At 41.1% G+C, this 26,723-nt stretch overlaps 1 protein-coding gene across 1 annotated transcript; it reads right to left on the reverse strand.

Moving 5' to 3' along the window:
- Window positions 1-42: 42 nt before the first annotated feature.
- On the reverse strand, window positions 43-25,259 carry LOC134356277 (cytochrome b5). Its single transcript, XM_063067101.1, has 5 exons — window positions 25,042-25,259; window positions 12,789-12,917; window positions 11,804-11,827; window positions 10,802-10,836; window positions 43-3,841 (listed from the first exon to the last, which is right to left on the reverse strand). Exons 1-5 carry the CDS (start codon window positions 25,183-25,185, stop codon window positions 3,748-3,750), a joined length of 426 nt encoding a protein of 141 aa, XP_062923171.1. The 5' UTR covers window positions 25,186-25,259; the 3' UTR covers window positions 43-3,747.
- Window positions 25,260-26,723: the final 1,464 nt, after the last annotated feature.

The following is a 26,723-nucleotide window of genomic DNA, read 5'->3' on the forward strand; positions in this document are numbered from 1 at the left end:
TTCCATCCGATTTCTAAATGGACATTGAATCCATGAACACTACCGCACTTTTTATTATGTTTTGCACTGTTTAATATACGTTTGTACATATTAACTCACTATAATTATTTTCCCCCATATTTATCACGTACTGCATTGTACTGCTGCCATTAAGTTAACAAATTTCACATTTGTCAGTGATATTAAACCTCGTTCCAATTCTGAAATGGACCTCTTGGGCTACAAGTCCCATTTCTCAATTATGTAACTCAATGGCTTTAACTGGTAGAATACAAGTTAGGGAGAAATGTTAAGCCTCTGCAGTACAGGCAGATATGCAGGAAATTATGTAAATACACTGTGAATTTTATAGTACATTCAATGCATTTAAGTTCAAATCAGCTTAATTCATAACATTTTATAGACTGAAAATACAGTACAAATGTATGAATTTACTTAAAGAGCATTCATTATTTCTTCCAATACAACAGAAAAAGACTCATTATTTTCATTTGAAATATCAAAGTATTACAAGGACAAAACATTAAATTTCTTCATATTTTGATAAACAATGTTGACCTCAAATGATTTTAACATTAAAAATTGTACATTTGTACTTCAAAGGTTTCACACAATAACTGACAATAGATAAATTTGTAGTTAATGTGAATATGGACCAATAAATTTAAACATTTTATTTGTTTGAGTTCTCTTCCCAAAAAGCACATTGTGTATAAGCAGTTGTGAAATAATTGACCTAATTGTGGAAAATTTCTACAATTGCAAGAAATGAAAAGTTCTGAAATTTACATAAACATCAATTCTCAACTGACCATCACTTACAGTGTAACAAATTGGGGTCGGAGCACAATAAATACTTTTAGCAGTATTTTTGGGATTAGTTCATAGAACCTTTCAAAATAATTTGTAGGTGGACTATTGTCAATATAATCAATTTTTATAATAGTATATAGCACAAATATTGCCTGGAGAACTTTATTTTGACGATTAAGAATAAAGCCTGAGTTTACCCTACAAGAAGTTGATTCAAAATAATTCTGTATTCCAGATTTAATTACTAAATTGCAAGGTTAACTGATCAAGTTAGCAGTATAACTGAACAGACAATAGGTCTCAATGGATCACTGTTTTGACAGAGAGAATTGGCTCTTTTGCTTTCACCATTTAGGAAAAGATGCAAGTGTAAAGACAAAATTGTGGGTCATGGTCATTTCACATGTGGTTTAGTAGGAAACACTACTAACAATTGATTTTACAGATTCCGGAGCGGGGGGGGGGGGGGGGAAGGTAGGTTTATTAAGGAAGCTTAGCACGAAGTTTGGAATTATGTTTACATTAAAATAAACAAATACCATTGGTCAGTGTAAATCTGGATCAAAGCAGATGTATATTTTAAAAAAGCTAAGTATTTAACTACTGAGTGATGTTCAGAGATATCCAAATACAAGTACAAAATTTAAAGAACACGTGCATATTATTTTCTGCACCAGATTTTAAAATAAGTATAAGGCATTCCTTGCATATTAGTTTAGTGTAGAGTTTAAAAGCAAATGGCAGTGCTCTTCCAAATCTGATGTAATTTTTTTTGTAAATGTCTTAAAATTTTTGACTTGATCTTCAAAACCATAAAAAACTAACATGTTAAAATTTCACTTAGATGTACAGTGACTGATTAAAAAATAAAATAGCAGTAGAATGACAATATTTTTATAGTTTAAGTGAACAAAAGATAATCTATTGAAAGAAAATATTCTCATGAGAATTAACAGGGAGGATGCCAAGATATTTCTACTTTTGAATGGTGCATAGAACTCAGCAGTATATTAAGACTTAGAGAAATGTCTTCAGAGAGCTGTGATTATTTTAAAACCTCTGCACTGAAGGAACCTGAAAGTGATAATTGAATGCATTTGCAGACATTTTAACTACAGGGGAGTCTAGCATTATGGGGGAGTGAGCACAAAAGTGCAGGAATGGATCGACCGTGCTCAATGCAAGAAAGCATATAACATAAATCATATTTAATCTTAGTAACTTGATTATTACCAATCATTTTACATTAAAGGAAGTTTATTTTGATAGATGAGTACTTCTTCATTGATACATATATTACTCAACATAGTGGCCATATGAGAATAAATTCTGTGTTTGGTTCTAAGGAATGAACGCAATAAAGATTTCGTGGTTAGCAAACGTTATATGCACTCACTCAACATTCATCGATGTATAGTAGGCATAGATTATGTTGCATAAGTAGAGATGGTAGCAACAGAATACATTATATCTGGATATTTTGACATTAAGTAAAATCCAGAATTTCAAGATTACATTACAGAAGCTATTACAGTAAGTTAAAGAATAAGTGAAAATGCCTTTCAGGATAATTGTAGAAGACATCATATTCATTAGCTCATGTTGTGAAGAATTTAGATAAAATAGGCTAAATTACTACTGCGTACACTGCGGTATGGTGATAATTTTAAAAACGTGTGCACTAGTAATGCAAGAGTCAGCTAGCAGTTTTTTGTGAAATGTCAGTTTCTGAGACATCATTGAAAATTGATGCAAGGATAGTCAGTTAGAAATATAGTCTGAATATACAAATCAAACCCCTGTAATACCACAGACATACAAATTGCATGCACACTAATAAGATTCACATAATGAGAACAAATTTGTTATCACATTTAAGGTTAACAAAATCTGAAATACAACATGCAAAAATAATCACCAACATTGATTCACATCAGTAATTACAGAATTTAGGTACAAGACTGGTCATAGGGAACCAATTTAGTTCCAATGAACAGAAGATCAAAAGAACAGAGACGAAATTAAATATTACAAAGCGCAATTCAGGATTTCTTGCACTTGCCCTCAACTCAAATTCACCTTAAGGAATAAGAACCAATCAGAAATAGTAGGTAAAATTGTTTCCATTTTGTGGAACAGTGTACCTCCAAAAAAAAAATCAAAGTAAATCATAACAGTTACTTTATCCTTGCAGGTCAATGAGTAAATAGATCAGCTATCTTTTAATAATATCTCCTTTGTCTGCTTGAACCAAATCCTGCCCACGTTTGAGTTTTATCCATTATATTGTACTTGCGTTGAATTTGTCACCCTCAAGGTGAAGAGAACAAGGAAAATATAGGCTGTAAGATTTTCAGCTGCATTTCATGTAACATTACCAGCTCCATAAAATTAGTGTTTTGTGAAATCATTACTAAACTGAGAAAATTATTAATATGCCTCAAGCATATGTATCTTTTACATAGAAAAGTGATAGACAGTTCAAGGAAAATGATTTTTGTCAAGGGAAGATGAAACTAATTCGTGCAAAGACTACAATAATTATTTATTTATGTGCATGATGGTAACATTTATCAGGAGTTCAACATGGGCAGATATTTGCAACATCAGTATAAATGAATTCTTCAATGATTTTCTTGATAAAATTGATCAATTTTCCTGAAAAGTCTGAAACAGGGCTCAAACAATGCTTAAAATTGAATTATGCTTAATATTGTATGTTCTGTATAAAACTCTGGTATTGCATACTGCATTTACTTCACTAACTGGTGCATAGAATAGGAAAAAAAAATTCATACAAGTTTCGACAGAAATTAAATAACACCCAATTACTGGTAAAATCTTGAGCACATTGGTATTACCAGCACCAGTCAGTTAGTTTCTGGTCCACCACCACTTCATTACACCCAGGTAGTTAATTTAAAATGGAAATCTTCAGGATGAAGTTTTGTTCTCCGAAAGGTAGAAACGATACATGAGTCCTACAATAGCAGCTGCAAATGCAGGAATAAGCCAATTTGTCCACCAACTGGAAGAGAAAACATTGCTAGTAATTCAAACTATTATATAACATCACCCATAAATTTTACTTTGATAACAATTAAACCAGTGCAGGCATGCACAGAAATAAAGATAATCTGCTTATTAATTGGCTGTTACAGATCTTTTTATTCTTTTCTGAAAGAGATATTTAGAGTGTCTGCAAGTCAACATCTTTTTGGCCAAAGCCTATTGAGCGTAGAGAAAGGAACATTCTTAAAAAAAATATATTGACAGATACTTCAGCAGTAAACTGCCATCCCATCCCAGCAAAACAAGTGACAGGGAAGACAAACAATTCCATTCAAAATGAATGTTGAACAAGAATCCCAAAGCTTACTGCTGATCTAGAATTGAAAGAAGAGAAACTACTCTTTCTCCAAACTGGGATTTTCAGTAAGCACAGAAACTTTGCTTGAATGAGTGAATCAGTAGATGAGATGGAGAAATGAAACAAAAAAACCAAAACAAAACACACATAAGTTACATCATGGAAATAAGGAAAATCCAACTCAGGGAAATGCCAGTTTAGCTTGAGGTTAAGCCTGTACCATGACTATCAAGGTTTATTTAAACTAATATCATTCATTCCATAATAATTTTTAAATAAATGAATGTGATGATTTTTTTAAAATCCATACTCTCTGGACTAATTCCAGAGTCACCCATCCTTACTCAAATTTATTCCATTATTAAAAATGCAAGTTATATACTCCTCAAGTTCTTGTATTCCTCTGTATTTAATAGTACATAATGTTGCTAAAATATCATGTTTGATTCATCCTTACACACTATTCTATTTTGGTTTGACCAATCATTAACGCTCTGTATATATTCTTTAAACTTATCAACCAAACTGATTATTTCTCAAAATTAAAAGTGATATATCTAATCACTTAACTACTTTATTAATCCACATAAAATCTACTGTATATTTTTTTCTGAATTTGTGTTCTTTTCTGCCATCAATAAACAACTTACAGTGAGTATTTGGAAACCCATAGCCTAATTGGGGAGATCCAGCATGGCTATGTACGTGGCAGGTTGTGCCTTACAGCAGCTTGAGTTTTTGACAAGGTGACAAAAGAGATTGATGAGGGCAGGAGAGTGGATGTTGTCTACATAGATTTTTGTAAGGCATTTGACAAAGTCCCTCATGGGATGCTAATCCAGAAGATTAAGGTGCATGGGAATTGGCTGTTGGAATTCAGAACTGCCTTGCGCATAGAAGACATAGAGTAGTGGTTGAAGGGACTTACTCGAACCGGAGGTCTGTAATTAGTGAAGTTCTGCAGCAATCTGTGCGGAGACCTCTGCTGTTTGTAAAGTATACAAGTGACCAGGATGAAAATGTAGATGGATGGGTTAGTAAATTTGCAGGTGATACCAAAATTAGTGGACTTGAAGATAACGTAAAAGACTGGCAAAGAATACAGCACGATATAGATCATTTGCAGATATAGGGGCTGAGAAATTGCACATGAAATTTAACCCAAATAAATGTGCGGTGTTGCACCTTGGTAGGGCAAATGCAAGGCAAAAGTACAATATTCAGGGCAAGGCTCTCAGTGTCGCTGAGCAGAGAGATTTTGGGATCCAAGTTTATTGCTCCTTGAAAGTCACTACAAAGGTTGATAAGGTGGTTTATAGTGTGCTTGCTTTTATTAGTCAAGGCATTTGTGTTCTAAGTTAGGAGGTCATGTTGCAACTTTATAAAAGTCTGGTTAGGCCACATCTGGAGTAATGCACACATTTGTGGTCAACCTACTTGTTGAGGCTTTGGAGGGGGCAGAAGAGGTTTACCGGGATGCTGCCTGGTTTAGAGGCCATGTGCTATCATGAGAAGCTGGACAAACTGGGGTTGTTTTCTCTGAAGTGTTGGAGGCTGAAGGGAGATTTGATAGAAGTTTACAAGATTATGAGAGGCATAGACAGTATGGTTTCCCAGGGTTGAAAAGTCTAATACCAGAGGGCTTGCATTGAAGGTGAGAGACAGTAGATTCAAGGGGGAGATGAAGGGCAAGACTTTTACTCAAAGTTGTGGATGGTTGGAATACACTGCCTGGTATGATGATAAGAGGCAAATACATTGGAGACTTTTAAGAGAAGTTTGGATAGGGACATGGATGGAAGGAGGATGGAGGGATATGGACATGGTGTAGGTCGGAGGGATTAGTGTTTGGGAGTTTTTGATTTGCTTTGCTTTTTAGCTGATTTGGCACAACATTATGGGCTGTTCCTGTGTTATACTTTTCTATGTTCTAAGTACATACTGTTCCTTTGTGTTTTGTACTTAATATTTATCAGTTGTGTTGTAATATGTTAAAGGCTGACTGGAAATCTCACTGAAAAATATATATAATATGAATAGATGTATGGGGTGTCAGGGAGGGGTAGCACCTCTGGTGGGGGAACATGTCGCATCCTTTTCAAGGTGGTTAAGTCCACCTCTGGTCCCCACCCGGCACTCAGCTCTCACCTGTGGCTCCCCATAGCTGTTTGCATGCGACAGCAGCCACATCCCAGGCAACAGCTTCGACAAGCCAGCTAAACTAGGTGAGGGTAGCCGACAGGTCTCAAACCCCTGGTGAGATAGGGAGTTGTCTATCCCAGCATGTGAAGACAGACTCCAGCGGATTGAGCGGACGAGACCAATGGAAGGTCCAACAGTCAAGAAGGTGGTCTCTGCAAGTGTTGTGGAACGTGTAGAGCAGGACAAGACACAGAAGATGTCCTGGTCATCCACTGTGCCTAGTCCCATCTCCAGCCATCTCGACTCTTGTCTTGCCATTGGATCCAGATGGGAATTGGGAAGAGAGAGTGAGGCTGACACTGTGCAAATCTCCCTCACTTAAATCCAAATCACACGCTAGTCTCAACACCATCATAATGGTGTCGAGGTCATCGACGTTGACGATGGACAAACACACACTACAGCCATCTAAATTGATCTAAAGAGACCACCACTTTGAATTACTGATGTTCTCTCAGGTAGATATGAAGGCTTTTGGCAATTCCATTGTTGAGGACAAGTTGTTAGGACAATAATTTTCTGAGTTTTTTTTATGTTGGTCATGGTAGGGGAACATATGGGAAAGTATGAGAAAATGTCACGAGACATAGTTGATTGCATACAGTATACTTGTTCATGCTAAAACTCAGATGGTGAAAACTATCTGAATACTTTTAAAGTTTCAAATGTTGTTGCCAGCACACTGCTGGTAGACTACTATGTTCAAATTTTGCAATTTGGTCACTTCTCCAGAGAATACAATGCTTTGCCATCCAGAGTCAGGGGAGCAGACAGGAGATTTTGTGGACGTGAGAAGGACACCCGCATGGTTTGTTGCCTCCCGGGTGCCAGGGTCCGGGATGTCTCTGACCGGGTGCACGACATCCTGGTACGAGAGGGAAAGCAACCAGAAGTTGTGATACATGTTGGGACCAACGACATAGGCAGGAAGAGGGATGAGGTCCTGAAGTGTGAGTTTCGGGAACTAGGCAGAAGGCTGAAAAACAGGACCTCAAGGGCGGCGTTCTCAGGATTGCTGCCAGTGCTACGTGACAGCGAAGGTAAGAATTGGAGGAGATGGCAGTTGAATGCGTGGCTGAGGAGTTGGTTCAGGGAGCAGGGTTTTAGATTTTTGGATCATTGGGATCTCTTCTGGGAAAGGTGGGACCTGTACAGATTGGATGGGTTGCAGCTGAACTTGAGGGGGAGCAATATCCTTGCAGGTAGGTTTGTTAGCATGGTTCGGGAGGGTTTAAACTAATTTGCGAGGGGGATGGGACCCAGAGCGATAGAGCAGTGAAAGAAGTGCATGGAGTAAAGCCAGATCTAACATATTGAGAGGCTTTGAGGAAAGAGAAGCAGAATAAACAGTGTAAAGACAGTAAGGTAGAAGGGCTGAAATATGTGTATCTCAATGCAAGAAGCATCAGGAACAAAGGTGATGAACTGAGAGCTTGGATACATACATGGAATTATGATGTAGTGACTATTACAGAGACTTGGCTGGCACCAGGGCAGGAAAGGATTCTCAATATTCCTGGATTTCAGTGCTTTAAAAGGGATAGAGAGGGCGGAAAAAGGGGAGGAGGGGTGGCATTACTGGTCAGGGATACAATTACAGCTACAGAAAGGGTGGGTAATGTAGTCAATGTGGGTGGAAGTCAGGAACAGGAAGGGAGCAGTTACTCTATTGGGGGTATTCTACAGGCCCCCTGGTAGCAGCAGAGATACAGAGGAGCAGATTGGGAGGCAGATTTTGGAAAGGTGCAAAAATAACGGGGTTGTTATCATGGGTGACTTTAACTTCCCTAATATTGATTGGCACCTGATTAGTTCCAAGGGTTTAGATGGGGCAGAGTTTGTTAAGTGTGTCCAGGACGGATTCCTGTCATAGTATGTGGACAGACCGACCGGGGGAATGCCATACTAGATCTAGTACTAGGTAATGAACCGGGTCAGGTCACAGATCTCTCAGTGGGTGAGCATCTGGGAGACAGTGACCACCACTCCCTGGCCTTTAGCATTATCATGGAAAAGGACAGAATCAGAGAGGACAGGAAAATTTTTAATTGGGGAAGGGTAAATTATGAGGCTATAAGGCTAGAACTTGGGGCTGCAAATTGGGATGATGTTTTTGCAGGGAAATGTACTATGGAGATGTGGTCGATGTTTAGAGATCTCTTGCGGGATGTAAGGGATAAATTCGTCCCGGTGAGGAAGATAAAGAATGGTAGGGTGAAGGAACCATGGGTGACAAGTGAGGTGGAAAATCTAGTCAGGTGGAAGAAGGCAGCATACATGAGGTTTAGGAAGCAAGGATCAGATGGGTCTATTGCGGAATATAGGGAAGCAAGAAAGGAGCTTAAGGGGCTGGGAAGAGCAAGAAGGGGGCATGAGAAGGCCTTGGCGAGTAGGATAAAGGAAAACCCCAAGGCATTCTTCAATTATGTGAAGAAAAAAAGGATGACAGGAGTGAAAGTAGGACCGATTAGAGATAAAGGTGGGAAGATGTGCCTGGAGGCTGTGGAAGTGAGCGAGGTCCTCAATGAATACTTCTCTTCGGTATTCACCAACGAGAGGGAACTTGATGATGGTGAGGACAATATGAGTGAGGCTGATGTTCTGGAGCATGTTGATATTAAGGGAGAGGAGGTGTTGGAGTTGTTAAAATACATTAGGATGGATAAGTCCCTGGGGCCTGATGGAGTATTCCCCAGGCTACTCCACAAGGCGAGAGAAGAGATTGCTGAGCCTCTGGCTAGGATCTTTATATCCTCGTTGTCTACGGGAATGGTACCGGAGGATTGGAGGGAGGCGAATGTTGTCCCCTTGTTCAAAAAAGGTAGTAGGGATAGTCCAGGTGATTATAGACCAATGAGCCTTATGTCTGTGGTGGGAAAGCTGTTGGAAAAGATTCTTAGAGATAGGATCTATAGGCATTTAGAGAATCATGGTCTGATCAGGGACAGTCAGCATGGCTTTGTGAAGGGCAGATCGTGTCTAACAAGCCTGATAGAGTTCTTTGAGGAGGTGACCAGGCATATAGATGAGGGTAGTGCAGTGGATGTGATCTATATGGATTTTAGTAAGACATTTGACAAGGTTCCACACGGTAGGCTTATTCAGAAAGTTAGAAGGCATGGGATCCAGGGAAGTTTGGCCAGGTGGATTCAGAATTGGCTTGCCTGCAGAAGGCAGAGGGTGGTGGTGGAGGGAGTACATTCAGATTGGAGGATTGTGACTAGTGGTGTCCCACTAGGATCTGTTCTGGGACCTCCATTTTTTGTGATTATTATTAACGACCTGGATGTGGGGGTAGAAGGGTGGGTTGGCAAGTTTGCAGATGACACAAAGGTTGGTGGTGTTGTAGATAGTGTAGAGGATTGTCAAAGATTGCAGAGAGAGATTGATAGGATGCAGAAGTGGGCTGAGAAGTGGCAGATGGAGTTCAACCCGGAGAAGTGTGAGGTGGTACACTTTGGAAGGACAAACTCCAAGATAGAGTACAAAGTAAATGGCAGGATACTTGGTAGTGTGGAGGAGCAGAGGGATCTCGGGGTACATGTCCACAGATCCCTGAAAGTTGCCTCACAGGTGGATAGGGTAGTTAAGAAAGCTTATGGGGTGTTAGTTTTCATAAGTCGAGGGATAGAGTTTAAGAGTCGCGACGTAATGATGCAGCTCTATAAAACTCTGGTTAGGCCACATTTGCAGTACTGTGTCAAGTTCTGGTCACCTCACTATAGGAAGGATGTGGAAGCATTGGAAAGGGTACAGAGGAGATTTACCAGGATGCTGCCTGGTTTAGAAAGTAAGCATTATGATCAGAGATTAAGGGAGCTAGGGCTTTACTCTTTGGAGAGAAGGAGGATGAGAGGAGACATGATAGAGGTGTACAAGATAATAAGAGGAATAGATAGAGTGGATAGCCAGCGCCTCTTCCCCAGGGCACCACTGCTCAATACAAGAGGACATGGCTTTAAGGTAAGGGGTGGGAAGTTCAAGGGGGATATTCGAGGAAGGTTTTTACCCAGAGAGTGGTTGGTGCGTGGAATGCACTGCCTGAGTCAGTGGTGGAGGCAGATACACTAGTGAAGTTTAAGAGACTACTAGACAGGTATATGGAGGAATTTAAGGTGGGGACTTATATGGGAGGCAGGGTTTGAGGGTCGGCACAACATTGTGGGCCGAAGGGCCTGTACTGTGCTGTACTAGTCTATGTTCTATCTTCTAAAGTAAAAGCAGCAAATGTCCTTATTCAATGAAAATGAGGAGGTGGAGTTCAACCTCACAAGTTTTGATTTACTCATCACTTTTCATAAGGGTATTCCCAACTACTATCTAATTGAGAAATACCATCTGTATTTGTCATTACAAAGAGTAGGCAACTTTTAAATTTTTTGTAATGTTTTTAACTGTTATTTAAACCCAACGTACCTAGATTGGCTTGTAGATGTTGTAATTAACACATCCTGCAGAGAAAAGGGAAAATATTTAGTATGTTCATATGAAATTCCTTATAAAACTGAAAAATATTTCTTCCACTAAAATGGATTGCATAAAAGATGCCTTTGGAAGCAAGATAACCCTGTTATGTCAATAGATGCAAGTCTGATTAATTTATTTCCTGAACCAAATGGGTAGAAACTGATTAAATTTCAGAACAAGACATTTGCTCCAGCATGATATCTTTTTAAAAGTACTAGAACAATAGCTTAAGGGAAGATCTCTACTTTGAAGGACATTTAAAATTATTAGCACAAATATATCATACATCCTTTATTCAAAAACGAATAGCAGCTTTTGTCAGAATAAATATCTTTCAAATGGCAATTTCATAAAAATGCTTCAACTTTTCCAACTGACACTGAACTATAGCAAAAAGTGACCAATGACCAAATGATGCCAATATTAAATTTCAACTGAAGTAGTAGCATACGTTTTTGATAATACACAGTAGCTAGTGTCCTATATTCAATCTGACATTTAGTACTTTGTATCTAAAGATTGCACATTTCCCTGTGACAATGTGGATTTCCTTTAGGTAATCTGGTTTCTTCCCACATCCCGAAGACATGTGAGTTGGTAACTTAATTGTTGATTGTAAATTGATCCTCCTGTGTAGGTGAAGGGTAGAATCTGAGGTGAGTGATAGAAACATGGAGAGAATATAAATTGAATTAGCATACGATTATTGTTAATGATGCTCAATGGTCATAACAGATCTGGTGGAACAAAGGACCTGCTTTCACCTTATTTTATTCTAATATTTGCTGCTTACTTTCAACAGAAATAGGAAATGACAGAAAAAGCCATTTGTCATGGTACACGACGGCAAATCCTACAAACCAATTATAAATTTAAATGAGATTGAATAAATTATGGAACTAGTTTCAATAATTTGATCATCAGTACGATGACTGCAGTCTTTTTTCTTACCTTAGAATCGTCTTTTCGATCAGCCTAAAAAACAAAACATTTTTAAATACATGTAATCAAGCAACAAAACATGTTGTAAATCTAATATAAACATAAAACACTGGAAATAATTCATTTTTATACATTTTAAATACACAACTATCTTGTTCACGTCTGTAAAGATACCTTTTGTGGCTAGGGAAGTCCCAGAACTAGGCAACAAGCCACGTATGGTGCCAAGCCCTTGAGAAATGCCTTTGATATACATGGTAAGACAAGATCTCCCATTGAATAACTGGAGACAAAGCCAGACCCCAAATTTCACAGTTTATTAAAATTGTTAATGTTTTCAGCATTTTAGTAGATTACAAAACACTGAGAAGCTTTCAAAAAAACTTAAAATAGAAGCAAACATATGAATTTACAAAAGTAATATTAGTTAAGAAAAATGTGATTTGCATTTTGTGCTTTCTATATCCCAACTATAGTATTATTTCAAATGAAAGGATTTATGGATCTGGGCTCATGATTAGAGGATTTTTTTTTTAAGTAAAAGCTGAAAATTTTTTGTCTGTAGCCAGCTCCAGAGCGATCTTGGATTCCATGTAGATTCCAGCAGAGTATAGAAAAATAGCTAAGAAAAGAAAATCACCATTGCATCTAAGCCAGAATGAGACTTCCACATTCATGTGGGAAACCTGAACATGCCAGCATGCAAGAGGGAAAGTGCAGGCAATTCCTTGCAAGCATTTGGCCAAACACGACCAAATCCAAGTTAAGTTCAAAATCAAAGATTATTGCTTATAAGTAATTAACCTAAACATTCTCATGCAAAACACAGATTAAGCAAGGAGAAAACTGACTTCATCAATCTCAATTGATTATTGGTAGTTATTAATAAAATTAACTGGTAAAAGACAGACATTTATGGAAACTTCAAGTTTCAAGTGGAAAGTCAATTAAAAACTCAATATATTCAGGTTGTCAGATGAATTGTATTCCATACCAAATCAAGTTCTCCAATGAAATACTGTTTCAGCATCTCTCTGGCATCAGACGAATGTCCCACATCTTCAAAACTTTCTGTGGCATCCCCTCCAGCTTGTTCAAACAGCACCTCCTCTCCACCAGGATGCTACAATGAAAATAAATGTGCATGCAGTTCATAAATGCATCTCGAAGGATTTTGTGTGGTTTGATATAAATAAACCATTTACAACATGATGTTGTCCCTCAGAATTACAGCATTTTTTATTGATAATTATTCCATCTTTAATTTCTATTTATATTGTCAAACTGATGATCCTTGAGAATTTAAACTTCTACTACTCAACAGCTACAACATGATCTTTTCAAGGGCAAAAGAATCTATTGGATCACTGTAAGGCTACAGATGAATAGCTTCTTAAATACATAATAAGTTAGCATTGTAGAGTTAGTATTTTATTAGAATTACACCAAGTAGTTGTGCTAGAACTACGGAAATTGAATTAGGTTAAAAAAACATAATAGGCTTTACACCACAGCAGCAAAGAAAGTGAGAATGGAATGTCATTTACTCAATGGGGGGGGGGGGTCAGATAATTTGGAGAACCTGTGAAATGTGACTAGACAGCAAAATCTCTTCCAAGAATGGGATTAAAGAATACAGTTACCAACAATGAGCACTTGTGTGCAGGAAACATCAGAAATTTCAATGCACTAATAAGCATGCGCAACTAAACAATTTTACCAATGACTAAATATATTATGCATAAAATGTACAGTCTTTAATTTGACATTACAAAAGTTCAATTAGATTAAACAAGCTGCTATTTACATTGATGCAGTACTAAGAGTACATGGCTGAGGAATGAAGACCTGTCCCAGCCAACTGGCTGGAATATTCTCGGGTATCTTCAGCCTCTTGCTCTGGTAGTGTGTGGTACTCAACTGCTTCAAGGAGGATTCAATGTACTGATGCTCAAGAAGAGCACGGTAACCTGTCTAAATGACTATTACCCAGAGGCACTTGCATCCACAGTGACGAATTGTTTTGAGAGGCTGGTGTTGAGGCACATCAGCCCCTGTCTCAGTGGCGACTTGGAGCTGCTCCAATTCACCTACCAAAGCAACAGGTCTACAGCAGATGCTATCTCATTCACTCTTCACACAACCCTGGAACATCTGGACAACAAAGACACATGCTTTGGGATGCCCTTTACTGATTACAGCTTGGCACTGAACACCATCGTCCCCTCTAAACTAATTAGTAAACTCTAAAACCTGGGCCTCAATACCCCCTTGTGCAATTGAATCCTAGATTTCCTCACTTGTAGACCCTAGTCAGTTCAGATCGGCAAAAATATCTCCTCCACAATCTCCAACAGCACAGGAGTACAACAGTGATGTGTACGTAGCCTCCTCTCTACTCATTTTGCTCCTATGACTGTGTGGCTAAGTATAGCTCCAACACCGTATACCAGTTTGCTGATGACACCACTGCTGTGGGCTGTATCAAAAGGGGTGATGAATCAGCATACAAGAGGGAGATTGAAAACTTGGCAACAATCAGAACAGCCTCTCTATGTCAATAAGGCTTAGGGACCTGATAGCGGATTTCACCAGAGGGATACCATGGTCAATGAGCCAGTAATCAAAGGAACAGAGGTGAAGAGGGTCAGTAACTTTAAATTGCTGGTTGTCATTATCCCAGAGGACCTGTCCTGGACCCATCATATATTACTGCAAAGAAAGCACGACAGCGCCTCTATTTCCTCAGGAATTGAGATTCAGTACGTTAGCGAAAACTTTGGCCAACTTCTATAGAAGTATGGTGGAAAGTGTGCTGACTAGCTGCATTATGGCCTCATATGGGAACATCAGTGCCTTTGGGCAAAAGATAGTGGATCTGGCGCAGTACATCACGGGCAAAGCCCTCCTAACCATTGAATACATCTACATGAAACATTGCCCAAGAAATGCAGCACCCATTAACAAAGATCCTCATCACCCAGAATTCTTGTCACTGTTTTCATCAGGTAGAAGGTACAAGAGCCTCAGCACTCACACCACCAGATTCAAGAACAGTTACTATCCCTCAACCACCAGGCTCTCCAACAAAAGAGGACAACTACATTCACTTAAGGACTCTTATCTTGTTATTTATTGCTGTTTATTATCTGCATTTGCTGTTGTTTACAGATTCGTTCCTTTACAAATCCCGTTTACAGTTAGTGTTCTCTCAATTTGCTAAGTACAACCACAGAAAAAGAATCTCAGGGTCGTTCGTGGCGACATTTATGTACTCTGATAACAAATTTTACTTTGAACTTTGCAGTTTACAGCATCTTCTACAACGTATCTATGATCGATCCCTGTAGTCAGCTTATGAGAAAGGACTTCACCTCAGTACCTCTTGCCCCATCCTCCCAAGGATAGGGTTCCTCTTGTCCTCACCTACCACCCCCACCAGCCTCCATGTCCAGCAAATAATTCTCCAAAACTTCCACCACCTCCAATGGGATCTCACTCCCAAACACATCTTTTCCTCCACCCCATCCCACTTACTGCTTTCCACAGGGATCGCTCCCTACACAACTCCCTTGTCCATTCGTCTCTCCTGGCACTCCCTCTGGTGTGGCCTCCTGTACATCGGTGAGACCTGATGTAGATTGGGAGACCGTTTCACCGAGCACCAATGCTCCACCTGCCAGAGAAAGCGGGATCTCCCAGCAGCCACCCATTTTAATTCCACTTCCTATCCAATATATCCACCCATGGCCTCCTTCACCGTCGTGATGAGGCCACGCTCGGGTTAGAGAAATAACACCTTGTATTCTGTTTGGGTAACCTCCAACCTAATGGCGTTTACATCAATTTCTCAAACTTCCCGTAATGCCCCCCACCTCCCTTCCTCCACCATTACCCATCCCCTTTTCCCTCTCACCCGCCCATCGCCTCCCTCTGGTGCTCCTCCACCCTTTTCTTTTTTCCATGGCCTTCTGTTTCTTTCATCAACCAACTTCCCAGCTCTTTACGTCACCCCTCCCCCTCCCGGTTTTACCTATCACCTTGTGTTTCTCTCTCCCCTCTCCTTTTAAATCTACTCCACAGCCTTTCTTCCTCTCCAGTCCTGCAGAAGGGTCTCAGCTTGAAACGTTGACAGTACTCTTCCATAGATGCTGCCTGACCTGCTGAGTTCCTCCAGCATATTGTGTGCATTGCAACTGTAGATTTTCCTCGTTTGTACTTGAACATTAGAGTATTTTTGCTTTTTCCAAAGGAGTGAAAAGAATTAGAAGCCCTTCAAGTCTGTCCTACCATTCAATATCATGGCTAATCTGCCCCAGGCCACACATCATCTTTCATAGCAACTACATTGCCTGACAACCTGACAGCCTTACCAGATAAAGTTCACATTTAAAATTTGGAATTGTTCAATTTGATATGATTGTGAGTGGTATTAACATAGAAAATTTGATAGACAAGTGTTCAAATAATTAATTTAGCCTAAATTCTATTTTTCCACCCAATCATGAGTACTAATGATGATGATGGTGATGATGATAATGACATCGACTCAGACCTGAGAGGCCAGCGTTGGGCATTTTCACGCCTTACAAGGCGCAGTTCGAAAGGCTGTGTGGGGTGCCACTCCTCACACAAACATTTCGCAGTATTATTTTACAAGGCCAAGTTGCGAGCTCAACATCAACCCGGCGTGGATGGAGAGCACGCACGGGGGCAGTCTGTCACTGGATCGAACTCGGGAACCTCTGTTCCTGAGCCCGGCGCTGATCTCACTGCGCCACCAGCCGACTAAATAATGTCAAAAATCTTGAGGCATTTCGAAGTGACAAGCTTAACTAGACATACAGAAAAAGGTTTTCTGTGAGTAACAGAAAATCAAAAGGAAAATACTGACTTAGTGACAAGTGGTAGACATAGTATAAATGGAGGCTTTTAACAAAGCACATAGTTATCTTACCCAATTTTGCACCAGTTCCTAACTTTTGTGATATTTGGTGTAAATTTTCAAAAATTCCAGAGATTCAAGTAAAGTTGAATTTGACTGGAAAACAGTAAATGAAGCTGCTTCTTTTCGGTGGGGATGGGAGGATGTGGGAGGGACAGAAAATAGGAAACTATAGGGCAAACAACAGGAATTCTGCAGATACTGGAAATTCAAGCAACACACATCAAAGTTGCTGGTGAACGCAGTAGGCCAGGCAGCATCTATAGGAAGAGGTACAGTCGACGTTTCAGGCCGAGACCCTTCGTCAGGACTAACTGAAGGAAGAGTGAGTAAGGGATTTTACTCCTGATGAAGGGTCTCGGCCTGAAACGTCGACTGCACCTCTTCCTATAGATGCTGTCTGGCCTGCTGCGTTCACCAGCAACTTTGATGTGTGTTGCTTGAAGGGATTTTAAAGTTGGAGGGGGAGGGGGAGATCCAAAATGATAGGAGAAGACAGGAGGGGGAGGGATGGAGCCAAGAGCTGGACAGGTGATAGGCAAAAGGGGATCATGGGACAGGAGGTCCGGGAAGAAAGACAAGGGGGGGGGACCCAGAGGATGGGAAAGGGGTATATTCAGAGGGACAGAGGGAGAAAAAGGAGAGTGAGAGAAAGAATGTGTGTATAAAAATGAGTAACAGATGGGGTACAAGGGGAAGGTGGGGCATTAACGGAAGTTAGAGAAGTCGATGTTCATGCCATCAGGTTGGAGGCTACCCAGACGGAATATAAGGTGTTGTTCCTCCAACCTGAGTGTGGCTTCATCTTTACAGTAGAAGAGGCCGTGGATAGGCATGTCAGAATGGGAATGGGATGCGGAATTAAAATGTGTGGCCACTGGGAGATCCTGCTTTCTCTGGCAGACAGAGCGTAGATGTTCAGCAAAGCGGTCTCCCAGTCCGCGTCGGGTCTCGCCAATATATAAAAGGCCACATCGGGAGCACCGGACGCAGTATATCACCCCAGTCGACTCACAGGTGAAGTGTTGCCTCAGCTGGAAGGACTGTTTGGGGCCCTGAATGGTGGTAAGGGAGGAAGTGTAAGGGCATGTGTAGCACTTGTTCCGCTTACACGGATAAGTGCCAGGAGGGAGATCAGTGGGAAGGGATGGGGGGGACGAATGGACAAGGGAGTTGTGTAGGGAGCGATCCCTGCGGAATGCAGAGAGAGGGGGGGAGGAAAAGATGTGCTTAGTGGTGGGATCCCGTTGGAGGTGGTGGAAGCTACAGAGAACAATATGTTGGACCCGGAGGCTGGTGGGGTGGTAGGTGAGGACCAGGGGAACCCTATTCCTAGTGGGGTGGCGGGAGGATGGAGTGAGAGCAGATGTACGTGAAATGGGGGAGATGCGTTTAAGAGCAGAGTTGATAGTGGAGGAAGGGAAGCCCCTTTCTTTAAAAAAGGAAGACATCTCCCTCGTCCTAGAATGAAAAGCCTCATCCTGAGAGCAGATGCGGCGGAGACGGAGGAATTGCGAGAACGGGGTGGCGTTTTTGCAAGAGACAGGGTGAGAAGAGGAAACTATAGGGCAATCAGCTACAGCACCATCACTGAGAATTGTTAAAAGCTATTAGTAAAGCCTTTGGGTTTATCTACCTAAATTAAGGAAGCAAATACAACAAACACACTTTGAAGGCAGAAGCAGACAAATACTTGATAAACAATGGAATAAATGTAAACATAGGGTGTATGGACGACATTAAGACACAGAACAGAATTAAGCCATTTGCCCCATTGAATTTGCTCCGCCATTTGGGCATAGTTGATTTATTACCCCTCTCAGCCACATTCCCCTACCCTCTCCCTATAATCTTTGACATATTTACATATCCTATCAACCTCCACTTTAAATATACCCAATGACTTGGCTTTCACAGCCATCTGTGGCAATGAAGTCAAGGTTCACCACCCTCTGGCTAAAAAAAAAATCATCAACTCTGTTCTAAAGGAAGGTCCTTGGATTCTGAGGCTGCGTCCCCGGTCCTAGACTCTCCCACCACATGAAACATCCTCTCCATAGCTACTCCATCTAGCCCTTTCAATATTTGATAGGTTGCAATGAGATCCCCCACTTTCTCCTAAATTTTAGCAAGGAAAGACGAAGAGCCATCAAACTGTCCTCTTGTTAACCCTTTCATTCCCAGGATCATTCTTGTAAGCCTTCTCCACACACTCCAATGACAGCATATCCTTTCTCAGATAAAGTCCCGAAACTCTCCAAATCTAAGAAAGGGCTAATGTACGAGGAGCATTTGATGGCTCTGGGACTGTACCTGCTGGAGTTTAGAAGAATTGGGGGGGTGGGGGGGGGGGTGGAAGAGCCAGAAGCTACTTAAAACCTACCAAGTATCAGAAGAGTCCAGGACCAGGGTCAGAATAGAAGGGTGTCTCTTTAGAAGAGAGCAGGAACAACTTCTTGGTTAATAAGGGTGTCAAACGTTTTTGGGGAGAAGGGAGGAGAATGCAGTTGAGGGGGAAAAAATCAGCCATGAACAAACGAAGGAAAACACTTGACAGGTTGATGGCCTAATTCTGCTCCTATGGTCTTAAGGAGATGAGGAGGAACACTAAGGACTAACAGAGCTGGAACCCCATTAGGAGGCAAGAATGGGAACCTTTTAGGAAGTAGATGATTACTTCTTTCCTAGGCAACACACATAAAATGCTGGAGGAACTCAGCAGGTCAGATAGCATCAAAGGAAATTATAAACAGTAGTCGTTTCGGGCCAGGACCAGCATCTGCAAATTTTCTCGTGTTTATGACTCTTCTTATCCTCTTTGATCTACCTATGACAATTTCAAGAATTTTAAATGATTTCTTCCAGTTTCTTAACAAGTTTGGATCCAATATACAAGCTGAACAAAAAATGAGATCCGAAATTGATGAATGGTTGTCCGTCAAATCCAATGATGACTTTCGAAACTTGTGTGGGAGCCATTGCACTGCGGGAGTTACACTCTCTCGACCTCAGAAGTCCAGGTCTAGTAGTACAGGCAGCAATTACAGCATAACCTTGACTTCTTCTGTGTCTTGTCATGCTCTTCGATCTTCACAAAGCTTTGCAGAACCACCTTCCTGGCCATTAGATCACACCAATGATTTTGTATGCGCAGTCAGCCAGAACTGTCTTTCCACGCTAGGACAGGCATGCAGAGGTATGAGGCCCACCGGCTTCCCTCACCTGGTTTACCCTGCCAGTCGAAGTGATGTCTTGGGGTGTGGCCACCGTAGCATGCAAACAGTTACCTGGTGAGAGCTGAGTGTCCGATGTGGACCAAAAATGAATCAGCTGCCACAGAATGGACACACCAAGCCCCTTCACCTTAGGACATCCCATACACCCTGTGAATTTATTTAAATTACAAAACATTGAGTTTCCAAATCAAGCGGTGGACTGAACACAATCCGGACAGTGTGAATGACCTGAATGAAGAACTACAAATATCAAATGAAAATAACTTTATCTGGTATACATTCCTAATACTAACTGTTTTTATATTATAAAGGTCACATTTGGAAGCACAAACTGCTGAAGGAACTCACAGGGTGAAGCAATATTTGAGTGAGGAATTGCGACCTATGAAATGTCACTTCTTACTTAATTACCACAAAATTCTATGCTATACAACATTCAGCACTTACCTTTCATTTGAAAACATAACAATAGAAAGATAAAATGGAATTTTAAAGAAGTCCCTTACCTCAAGAGCCAAGACTTATTTTAAAACTGAAGTTCCTAACATGTTTTGGTTCACAGAGTATGTGCAGGGCAGTTGGCCAGGGTCTTTACGGACATTTTCAATCTGTCCCTGGCCCAGGCAGTTGTCCCGACAAACTTCAAAATTGCCACCATCGTGCCAGTACCAAAGCATTCCGCTGCCACAGGGCTAAATGACTTCCGCCCAGTTGCACTCACCCCCATCATTGCAAGGTGCTTTGAGAGACTGGTTCTATCACATCTGAAATCCTGTCTGCCCTGTACCCTGGACCCCCATCAATTTGCCTATTGCACCAACAGGTCTACAGAGGATGCCATTTCCACGGCACTTCACTCTGCCCTGACCCACATGGACAGCCCCAACTCTTACATCAGAATGCTGTTCATTGACTTTAGTTCAGCATTCAATACTGTGATCCCCTCCAAGCTGATCACCAAACTTTGCTAGCTTGTTATCAGCTCATCCCTCTGCAATTGGACCTTCGACTTTCTAACAGACCCTAATCTGTTAAATTAGACAACCTCTCCTCCTCCATTCTCAATATCAGCGTGCCTCAAGGCTGTGTGCTGAGCCCTCTTCTGTACTCCCTTTTCACCTATGACTGCGTTCCTGTACACGGTTCTAACTCCATAATCATGTTTGCAGACGACACCATGGTGATTGGCCTGATCAGAGGGGATGAAGAGGCAGCCTACAGGGACAAGATCCAGCACCTGGCCACGTGGTGTGCCGACAACAACCTGGTCCTTAACACCCAGAAGACCAAGGAGATTATTGTGGACTTCAGGCATGCTAGGAGCCACACTCATGTCCCTATCTGCATCAACGGAGCCGTAGTGAAGCATGTATCAAGCTTCAAGTTCCTTGCCGTCCACATTTCTGATGATCTCACCTGGTCCCTGAACTCCTCCATCCTGATCAAAAAGGCGCAACAGCACCTTTATTTCCTGCAGAGCATGAAGAAAGCTCACCTCTGTCCCAGGATACTGACGGACTTTTACCGCTGTACCATTGAGAGCATACTCATCAACTGCATCTCAGTGTGGTATGGCAACTGTCCCGTATCGGACCACAAAGCACTCCAGCGGGTGGTGAAAACTGCCCAGCGGATTATCGGCACCCAATTACTCACCATTGAGAACATCTACCATAAACGCCTCCTGGGCAGGGCGAAAAGCATTATCAAGGATGCATCTCACCCTAACCATGGACTTTTTACTCTCCTCCCATCCGGTAGGCGCTACAGGAGCCTCCGCTCCCACACCAGCAGGCTCAGGAAGAGCTTCTTCCCTGAGGCTGTGACACTGCTGAACCTCTCATCACAGCGCTAAGCAGTTTTGCATCCATATTGTACTGTCTCAGTACTTTTACATTTGTATGCTGTAGCACTTTTTATTCACAGTTATTTTGTAAATAACACTATTCTTTTGCACTTCTGGTCAGATGCTAATTGTATTTCATTGGCTTTGTATCTGTACTTGGCACAATGACAATAAAGTTGAACCTAATCTAAACTATTCTAAAAATGTCTATTTTTAACTGTTAACTCTGTCAGTAAACTACCTGGAAAAAGCACTGGAACAGGGTACTTTATGTTACAAGTGATACGTAAAGGATGAAAGATGAATAAATGAAGACAGGTATTTGGACATTGACTGGAACCCATAATGTAGAAGTCCAGTTATGTAACTATTACATATTGAGCAATACAAATACCAGAGGAATGAAAATTTTCTACTGGAAACAATTGTTTTATAAACCCTGCAGTCAGTCTAGAGAAGGTTGTTGACAGGATTATGACCAATTGGCATTTCGTCATAATCCGGCACATGGTAACACAGGAAACACAAGGGACTACAGATGCTGGAAAATAAAGCAACAAACAAACTACTGGAGAAACTCAGAGGGTCAAGCAACATTTGTGCAAGGAAAGGAATTGTTAACATCTGGGGTCAAGGCCCAGCATCAGGACTGAGAGTGGAGAGGGAATGTGGTTAATATAAAGAAAAGGGAACTGGTTAGATTGGTATCCAAGGTGATAGGTCATCCTGGACAATCACATCATACTCCTGTTTCAAATATTTTCCCTCTCATCTTTATAAATGAAAATAAATGCCATTGTGCAGGAAGGAATGCAGAGATTTAAGAGGGCATTGCTAGGATTTGAGGGACTGAGTTATGGAGATTGGTTGAGTAGCTTAGGACATTTTTTTTTAGAAAAAAGGAGAAAGGAGTAACCTTAGGGGTGTATAAAATCACGAGCAGCATAGATTATGTGCATTAACCCCATCTTTCAAGAACTAAAGTGCACTGATTTAAAGTGAAAAGGAAGAGTGTTACTAGGAGCATGGGGGTGGGGGGGCAACTTTTTCCACCCAGAGGGTGACTAGTATATGGAATGACATGCCAAAGGAAGTGGTTGAGATACGTCCATCAATGACATTTAAAGGAAAATTCATACGAATGGTTTAGAAGGACATGAGTAAAATGTGGGCAAATAGGACAAGTTCAGATGGAAATCGTGGCTAGTATGGACTGGGTGGGCCAAAGGACCCATGCCTGTATTGCATGACGAAATGGGAATGGAAAGATACATACGGAAATGGAATATTTTTGGAAACTGAAGAATTTTATTTACAAAGACGCAAGATATTCATTTTGTGAGATTATATATTTAAAAGCTGACTGTCTAGGTAAAGCTCTTGATTAGACTATTTTTTGAAGACTACAGGCAAAATACTTAATCCACTGCTCAGCATGGATGTAGTGGGCTAAATTATACTTCCATGCTATATTGCTGACACTTTTCTCTTTAAAGCAAAAGAGGATGAAAGATGACATCAAAGTTGCTGGTGAACACGGCAGGCCAGGCAGCATCTCTAGGAAGAGGTACAGTCAATGTTTCAGGCCGAGATCCTTCGTCAGGACTAACTTAAGGAAGAGTTAGTAAGAGATTTGAAAGTGGGAGGAGGAGGGGGAGATCCAAAATGATAGGAGAAGACAGGAGGGGGAGGGATGGAGCCAAGAGCTGGACAGGTGATTGGCAAAGGGGATATGAGAGGATCATGGGACAGGAGGCCCAGGGAGAAGGAAGGGGGGGGAACCCAGAGGATGGGCAAGGGGTATAGTCAGAGGGACAGAGGGAGAAAAAGGAGAGTGAGAGAAAGAATGTGTGTATAAAAATAAATAACGGATGGGGTACAAGGGGAAGGTGGGGCATTAACGGAAGTTAGAGAAGTCGATGTTCAGGCCATCACCTACGCTCTGTCTGCCAGAGAAAGCAGGATCTCCCAGTGGCCACACATTTTAATTCCACATCCCATTCCCATTCTGACATGTCTATCCACGGCCTCCTCTACTGTAAAGATGAAGCCACACTCAGGTTGGAGGAACAACACCTTATATTCCGTCTGGGTAGTCTCCAACCTGATGGCGTGAACATTGACTTCTCTAACTTCCATTAATGCCCCACCTCCCCCTTGTACCCCAGCCGTTATTTATTTTTATACACACATTCTTTCTCTCACTCTCCTTTTTCTCCCTCTGTCTATACCCTTGCCCATCCTCTGGGTCCCCCCCTCTTTCCTTCTCCCTGGGCCTCCTGTCCCATGATCCTCTCATATCCCTTTTGCCAATCACCTGTCCAGCTCTTGGCTCCATCCCTCCCCCTCCTGTCTTCTCCTATCATTTTGAATCTCCCCCTCCCGCTCCCACTTTCAAATCTCTTACTAACTCTTAGTCCTGAGGAAGGGTTTCGGCCTGAAATGTCGACTGTACCTCTCCCTAGAGATGCTGCCTGGCCTGCTGCATTCACCAGCAACTTTGATGTGTGTTGCTTGAATTTCCAGCATCTGCAGAATTCCTCTTGTTTGAAAGATGACATGATAGAGTGGATAGTCAGCACCATTTTCCAAGGGGTGGAAATGGCTAATACCAAAAGGCATAATTTTAATGTGATTGAAGTATAGGGAAGAGATCAGAGGTACTTTTTTTTAAAACAAAGAGTTGGAAGAGTGTGAAATGCACTGCCAGGGCTAGAAGTAGAGGCGAATGTGTTAAGAGATTTAACAGACTCTTAGATAGGCACATGGATGAAAGAAAAATGTAGTAAAGCGATGGGTGAGGGAAGCTTCACGATGTTAAGTTGAAAGGTTGATACAACACCGTGGGCATAAGGGCCCACGGCACTGTAATGTTCTATTACTGTGCTAAGTCCAAAGCTTGCGTTGCACTGTGTGTTAAAAGATACATCAAAAAAGGCATATTACAATTCCATTCATATACTGGAAAAAAAACTAACAGTTGAACACAATCGTTGCATAACGGAGAGGATCATTGCGAGGAACAGTTAAACCTGCTTTACAAGTTTCTACTAAAACTTGAATGTAAACCATTTAAAAAACTGCTCTAATATTCAAAATTCGAATGCACATTTACATCAGCAAACATGTTAAAACTCGCTTTTTAAAAAAAAACAAAGTCGATCATGCACATTGAAATTGAATGGGAGGCCTGGTAGCAGATAACAAACATGAAACTAACCTCCTCTAGAAATTTTGAGACATCGTACACTTTGTCGTGTATCACCAACCACGTAGATTTGCTTTTGTTATGAGTTTTCACTTCTTCCATAGAATAATACTTCACCTCTGTTTCAGCATCAACATTATTATCTTGTTCCCCCATTTTGCAGCTCACCCAGCTCTGGCTACACTTCCCCAACCGACCGGGTTCGACTACAGGCGCTGCGTCACCCCTCACCCCACGGCCAATTACGTCATCGCGCTGCTCATTAACATCAGGCGTTCGCGCCGAGGCCGTAGGAGCAGCGCCGGTCTGCTCACGTGATGCGCTCTCCGCCCTCCGGTGTGCTGAATAGGCGGTCCTGTCCTGACGGATCAAATTTTACGTCAATAATCTCCAGTTTGAGTTACTCCAAGACACAAAGGAAAGTATTCTTTGTACTGCCTTCACAAAACACGTTAAGCCACTTAATAAACGACAATTGTGGTTTTCAGTAGACGTTCACATCTGAAATAGTATTAAGGGATGCCAAAGACCTGACTTTTCTTTCCTGGTTTTGTGTATTGGGTACGGGAAGCGACGGCAAGTCAAGTTATAGATGAAGTTCCAACGAAAGGCGAGGAAACTACATCTTGGGGAGCCTGAGTTAAATTATAAGGAAGTTACTATGGGGAATTTTGAGTGACAAAATCTATTATCACTTGGATAGTCAGAGCATGATAGGAACATCATGGTCTGATGTTCTGGATTTTTTTTTGAAGAAACTAGGGATAGATGAAGTTAGGTCAATGGATGTTGTCTATAGATTTTAGAAAGCCCCTTGATTGTTGACTTCAGTAAGGGGAAGGGGAGCAAACATGCTGCAGTCTACATTGGGAGAATCAGTGATGGAGGCAAGCAGTACCTTTCAATTCCTGTGCATAACATATCAGATGACCTGTCTTGGGCCTAGCACATAGGTACAATCATAAGGAAAGCGTGTCCGTACCGTTACTTTCTTTGGAGTTTAAAGAGATTCGGTTTGAAACAAATTGAAGCAGATTACAAACATGAAACTAACCTCCTCTAGAAATTCTGATACACATCTCTTCCCATTGTAGAGATAATGGGGAAATTATCATTCCCCATGCTTGTATCAATATACACTTCCTAGTTACACATATTTGCTATATCTTCAGATATCAATGTAAGGTCTATTGCGAAACACTTCTTTTGGTAATCTATTTAGTAAATGCATTTGTAACATCAGGCTTCATCTAAAAGGCCTTGGCTCAGAGAGTCCTTTTTCACTACTTTTAGTGGAAATAGCTTCCATGAACAATCCGTTAAATATGCAGTGGCTAACCTCTGAAACACACATTGTGGCATCACAATAATGATGTTGCATATGTCACTGTAAGATATATTTATGATGTTTGACAAAAGGTACCGGGAACCACGAAGGGATAGTTTAACAGGTGATTGAACGGAATAGGCCTATTCGATCTGGATGTTAGAAGAATGAAAAGTGATTATACTGATATTTTTAAAGTACTAAAGGGAAATTGCAAGGTAGATGTGATGTTGGTTTTTCACTTGGCAAGGCAAGTTTAAATCTCAGAGCATGGCATCCAGAAGAGGTTGATAAAGTATGTAAAAGCATTAACACTTGGTTAAACAATAGCAGCCTGTTTTTCTGAATAAAAACACTGATGATCAAC

Source organism: Mobula hypostoma, chromosome 14 (assembly GCF_963921235.1).
Source record: "Mobula hypostoma chromosome 14, sMobHyp1.1, whole genome shotgun sequence".
Lineage (NCBI taxonomy): Eukaryota > Metazoa > Chordata > Chondrichthyes > Myliobatiformes > Myliobatidae > Mobula > Mobula hypostoma.

Excerpts from the sequence above, each read along its gene's own strand:
- LOC134356277 (XM_063067101.1), bottom strand. The coding sequence starts at position 25,185 with ATGGGGGAACAAGATAATAATGTTGATGCTGAAACAGAGGTGAAGTAT. Across the intron at positions 11,828-12,788 it reads TCATTGGAGAACTTGATTTG|GCTGATCGAAAAGACGATTC; the intron begins GTATGGAATACA and ends TTTGTTTTTTAG. Across the intron at positions 3,842-10,801 it reads ACATCTACAAGCCAATCTAG|TTGGTGGACAAATTGGCTTA; the intron begins GTACGTTGGGTT and ends TTTCTCTTCCAG.